This window comes from Ursus americanus, chromosome 8 (assembly GCF_024610735.1).
Source record: "Ursus americanus isolate L20-20 chromosome 8, mUrsAme1.1.p, whole genome shotgun sequence".
NCBI lineage: Eukaryota > Metazoa > Chordata > Mammalia > Carnivora > Ursidae > Ursus > Ursus americanus.
In genome coordinates, this window is record NC_142134.1 from 46246178 (window position 1) to 46252177 (window position 6000).

Below are 6000 nucleotides of genomic sequence, written 5' to 3' on the forward strand. Positions count from 1 at the left end.
AAAAATAACAGAGCCTAGTTCTCAAACCCATTAATGTAATGTACAATTATCATATCATTTTTCCCAGCCATTGAATGGGTGGGTAGTAATGGTAATGAATAAAAATTTAAAAATGAACAGTGTTTTAGTAATGGATTTTAGTAGTAATATTCTTTAGAATTATTTTTTATTATATTCTTTGTCCATTGTTAATTTTTGTCAATTTTGGTAAAAATTTCCTTTTAAATAACCTCAAAATTTACTGCCTATCAGGGTACTACAACACGCTTACTATAAAAATCAATGAGTCTTATTTCCCATTGATATTTCAGCCCTACTTATATTATCTAAAATTCAAAGCATATTGTAGACAATGCTCTTAATGAGGGCGAACTATTGAGGTTATGTTGATAGCCCTCAATCTTGAAATTCCTCCTTGTTTCCATTTTTATTGGACTTATTTCCAATCTATTTATCTCAATGCTTTGTCATAGATGAGAAAGATAAAATAGACCTTGGATCTTATTGGTAACTCTTATTAAAACAAGGAACAGTAAGTAAATCAAGGTTTATTATTTTTCATTGTTTAGTGGTTTCTATTTTCCCATCATGTTTCTAACACCACTGTGGAAAGGTAACTCGTATTTTAATATGATATATTTTTCAAAGGCTTATCTGGTGGGGGAATCTTTTTTAAAAATCAAGCACATACACACAGGGTGCAGTAAGTAAATAGGCTGTATTATTCCATCATTAGGAGCCCTTTCCAGTGGTACTGCAGTGAAATTCAGTCCTTTTTGTCTGGGCTGTGTATGAATTCAGTTGAACAGCTGGTTGTAGAGAGCTTTCATATTAGGGGGTTGTCTTGGTTAATAGCAACTTCCCTATTTAATTCAGTTTCTCTTTGTAACTCAAAAGTTATTTGTAAATATAGCCAACAGAATTATACCTTTTTAAAAATTCTGAAAAGCATAGTACCTTATACAGAAAACGGACCACTGGAAAAGGCACTGTTTGCCTTTTGAGCTGTCTGAATCTTCTCCCATTTTATAAATTATCTATATGGGTACTTACAAGGTGCCAAAATAAATGACTGAAAAGGAAAATATTATCATAATTTATCTACATGATACAGACTACTTTTTAATTTATTATCTAAGTTACCCGGTTGCAGTGGCATGGAGTAGGTATGATTTGTATATATGCATATGTTATTACATTCCCCAGTGTTTGTAAGTAGTGTGTTTTGGGTTGCTTTGTGGTAGTGAGATGTATATGAACAGAATATTATAAATATGTCAGACTGTTAAAAATCTTTCTCAAGTCAGAAAATATTCACTGTGCATTCATTTTTAAAAATTATTTTTCTTTTTCCAATACAACCATCAGTGACATTATTTTAAATAAGCTACTTAACGCAGGAAAAGTTACAACTATAAAATATAAAAAATTCATAGACTTTTTCTCCTAATCCTATTCAATAGATTACAAACGTACTTATTTTTTCCCTGACATAACCTAAAAAAAGAAAGAATTCTTAAACCTTAGCATATTGAAATAAAACGGCACACTAGGAATGAAATGAAATAAAATGATGATTCAGTAGCCTTTACAGCTATAGAGTGACAAAATCCCAGAGGGTTTTAGTCCTTAAATTATTCAGGCTGTCTAAATTTCTGCTGCCACAATATTTTTTTCGCAAATGGAATAAAAATGGCATTTTGCTCACGTACATCTAGCTGTTCCCTGGGTGGTTGGTTCTAGAAAAGCAACAGGCTTTTCCCCCTGCCTTACCAGAAGCAACAGTTAGAAACTCTTAACCACTAGAAACTGCTACCCCACCGTGGTTGGAAACAGCCAATAGAGAAGATGACAGCTATGATTTCAATCTACCTTGCAACAGCTTCAGAAAGGGAGAAGGAAGAAAGGAAATAAAGAATCTTAACCTCTTGAAAGGACCGCTTTATGTTACTACCGCACCGCACCCCCTCCGCTGTCCCTTTAATTGTCTGGCTTTTCTGGCATCCTTAGGTTTCTAGGGTAAAGCAAAGCAATAACGCCAAAGCCATTCTACTTCAACTTAAATTTGCAAGATGCTAGAACAAAAATTCATCAACCCCCACCCCCCCCCCCCCCACACACACACAATACAAGTCTCCCCAGAAGCTGACTTGAGCACTTTCGTATTAGCCAGCATAGCATGGACTGTTGTCTCAGCGTGTTGCTCCTGCCACAAGGTGTGTCTGAGCCTGGAAAGAAGGAGGGCACACTCTGAAACCGTGTCTGTGTGCTCGGGCGCCTGGTGGCGGGACCTGGGCTAGCTCTCGGGTTCAGCGACCACTCCGGGTTAGGCGGCTACGGGCCACGGTCCGGGGACCCTAGTGCAGGCCGCCCGGCCGCCGGCAGATGGTGCCCTCCGCATCCGAACACCAAAGGAAACCCTGCTAAAGTACCGCTCAGACTCCGCCCCACCCGATCCTCCAGCGCCACAGTCACTGTCCCTCCCCAAATAGTGCCGAGCACGTTTCCTCCGGAACACTGCAGTAGCCTGTGTGTGTGTTGAAAATACAAACCAGGGGCAACAGGGAGTGTGTGTCAGTGTGGGGAGCACGCGGAGTGGGACTCCCGGGCCGGGGCGAAGTGACCGCCAATGAAACGCAGAGGGCGAGAGGACCCGTCCATTTCACATCTGCGTAAGCCCGGCCGCGGGCCGTCGGGAGGCCACTCACCATGTTCACTTCGGAGACCATGTCTATGCTGGCGACATCAATCCGCATCCCTACGTCCACAGGGGGCCCTGCGGGGAGGTGGGACACATTATGGACATATTCTTAGAGTGGCGACAGGATGGGGAGAGCCAGGGGGCTTCCCTGCGCTTACTACATTTTGAATGGGCTTCCTCCATCCCCCACTCCCCCTTGCAGGGGACAGCCTGGGAAAACAGGTGTGGGCACACGCGTGATGCAGTGACTATGCAGAGGGTGTGTCGGGCGGGGGGAAGGTCGGCTCTGCCTGGGGTTTCATCCACCTGCGACTGAGGGTCCGGTGTGTGTGTGCGTGTGTGTGTGTGTGTGTGCGCGCGTGTTTGTCCAGGGCGTAGGGCGTAGCGCTCACTTGCGGAAATCACATGCTTTTTTTTTTTTTTTTTGACATTTATCTTTGACAGGAAAGGAGAACTAGATATGTATGGGTTACAGGTTGAAAAAAGATGAAGCGTTACCTCCAAAGTCCGGCCGCAAGCGAATGTCATATCCTTTGAGCAATCTGTCCACTGTCTCTTTCACGTATGACATGTTGCTGGGCTCATTGGCGCTGAAGGGAAGAAGTAGGGACCGTATTCAAAATGAACACAAACTGCGAGTAGACATAAATATAGACAAGCACACCTTACCCCCAAATAACAAGCTACATGATCCAGCAAGCATGTAAAAAGAAAAACACCAAGAAAAAAAGAGACGTTCAACAACGGCAGCTCACCTGTGTGCACAACAGACCATGGCAATCATCACAGGGAAAGAGAGAAGCCCCAAACTCTCTCGATTTTGTACTGTCCACATTACTAACTCTGATTAAAGAATTGTCTTTTCTGCGAAGATTCAAGGAATGCAACTTAGTCGGCGGCAGGGCAGTAATTCCCGAAAGGACCTGCGCATGCGCAGAGGGTGCTCACTACCAAAAGACACCTTGTGCCTTGCAAACAATATTCCTAGTGGAACAGGCAACAGATTTCAATGCCTTTAAAGTTCCTGTTTGTGGTGTTCCACGTCCTCTGAGGAGTCGGAGATATCCTGTTCTTTCCTTATTCGGGATCCTGTATGCATTTGCATACTGAGATTTCTTCGAGCATTAGCAGTTGCTATGTTCATTTCCTTTCTGTCCTCAACCTGATTTTTTTTTTTTTTTTTTTTACTCAACTCCCAGGGATCTGGCTAAGGCTGCTTGTGATTGGCATCCTTCGTTGGCAGTCACGGTGGTCTTAGAACTGAAAGTGTGGAGGCGGGGCGATTCTCTGGTCTCCAGGGTATGCCTGTGTTCCTGTGATGGGGGGACGAGGTGGGTGGGGGGAGTGAATGGAGGAGAGCCAGAGAAGAAGGGAAGGGGCAGAGGAAACTCAGCACGTACTTCAGGACTCCAAGAATCAGGTCCCTTTAGGAAGCATCCTAGGACATCTGCCTTAGTGTAGTCCTTCTCTGTGGGAGGAGGAGAAGGAGAGGCGAGCCAACTTTTTCACTCGCTCCCCCACTTTTCTTCCCTCCCCCTCTCTTGTCTCTCCGGGCACGAGATTTAAGGGAAACAAGCGATGAGGCAGCATCTCTGGGCAGGCAATCCTTTTTCTAGTGCCATCTGCCGCAAGTCCCACTTTTTTCTTGGTTCTGGTAAGGAAAACCTCTTTCTTAAAATTGCCAGTGTGTTAACTCGCATCAGTAGCCCAGAACAGAACCGTGAAACACCCAGAGGGTCTAATCTCTGTTCGCAAATAGATTGGGGTTCTGCAGGAGCAAGAGTTGTTTGAATTATATTAAATTCAGTCAATGCAATTCAGTAAATGTCATGGAGCACATGTTAGGAGGGAGGCCCTGGGCTAGGAATTTGTTCATTTGTTTAATGGTATATATTAAATATTTACTATGTTCTAGGCATTCTGGAACTTAGAGACGACTTAAAGAGGGTTCCCGACCTAGAGAAATTCACAGGCTCCCTGTCACGAAGACGGACACAAATATAAGGAAATTTAGTATGTCTCTAGATAGTTTATATAGTGACAGGAGGCTTGTTAACCCTACAAAGAGAGGTAGATAATGGTGTCCAGACACGACGAAAAATTTTTGTCAGAGCGGGGAGGGAGGAGTATTCCAGAAGGAGGGAACAGCCTGTGCCAAGTCTTAGAGACTTGAAAGGCTATGTGTGGTCTACTTGGATAGCTGAACCCAGAAATAACCGATCAGAATATAAAAAGGGGAGTGGTAGGGATAGTGGTGATGAGGGTGCAAAGAGAAGCTGAGGCCAGACCACAAGGAAAGTTACATCCTTTACTACGTCCATTTAGGCTTCTAGAAATCACTGAAAGTTTTAAGTAGGGATAGTGAGGGTCAGGTGTCAGTTTCAGACACAATGTTCTGGTAGAATAATCAGGATCAGAATAATTAGAATTTATCACTTGCTGACTATCTGCTGGTTATCATGCCTATTATATAGATAATCTTATTTAACTCTTCATAATAATCCAAATGTGGTAGATATTATTATTCTCACTTTATAGATAATAATACTGAGAACAAATCAGGGCAATGTAACTGGTTCAATATAAAACAGCTAATAAGTCGTGGAATGGGCATTCCAACCCAGAAGCCATGGACCCCACTACTCTATGCTATGAAGTATGGACCACAAAAGGAGAAGCCAGAGACAGGGAAAACAATGAGAAGGGAGAAGAGTTATTGCAATGACCCAGGCAAAAGGAACAAAAATCGAATAGTGTTTAGCATGGAGAGGAGGTGATAGATCACTGCAAGTTTTCAGAAGTATAATGGAGACATCAAATAACTGGAAAGGTCAGCACGTGGAGACTTTTGAAAGGTAACTAAAGAATTGTACAAACATTTACACATGTGAAGATCTTGACATTCTATATATATTAACTCTATTTTCTCATTTGAGCCTCATAACAACCTTAAACACTGAGGCCATTTCTTCTGGGGACAATGATAACTCTTAATCAGGTTTCTTAATTTTCTGAAAAGTGTGTCAAGTCTACCTCTTTTTAATTCATATGGAAGGGCTTTTAATGAGTAAAAGAAAAGGTTTACTTATGCTTCCCATCTTGCTGAAGCACAGAACTTCTCTATGTGGCACAATTCTGCAAACGCTGCATTGTAGGAAACAAAATGTGTGGAGGTTTACTTCCTTCATTTGTTCATTCATTTATTTCTCAAATATTTATTGAACATTTAGTAGGTGACAGCCACTATGCTAAAACCTGGTGACCCAACAATGATAAAGATAGCGTACAGAGACCCTTTC

General features: G+C 42.3%; 1 protein-coding gene across 1 annotated transcript in view; it reads right to left on the bottom strand.

Annotated features, from left to right (window-relative positions):
* The window catches only part of LOC148109579 (gamma-aminobutyric acid receptor subunit beta-1-like), a 121763-nt gene extending 118151 nt beyond the window's left edge, over positions 1-3612 (bottom strand). The window contains exons 1-3 of the mRNA XM_087864159.1: positions 3457-3612; positions 3200-3291; positions 2709-2776 (exon numbers count right to left, since the gene is read on the bottom strand). Coding sequence (XP_087720285.1) covers positions 2709-2776; positions 3200-3291; positions 3457-3536 — 240 coding nt within the window. The 5' untranslated portion in view covers positions 3537-3612. The remainder of the gene's footprint in view (positions 1-2708; positions 2777-3199; positions 3292-3456) is intronic.
* Between the last annotated feature and the right edge of the window lie 2388 nt (positions 3613-6000).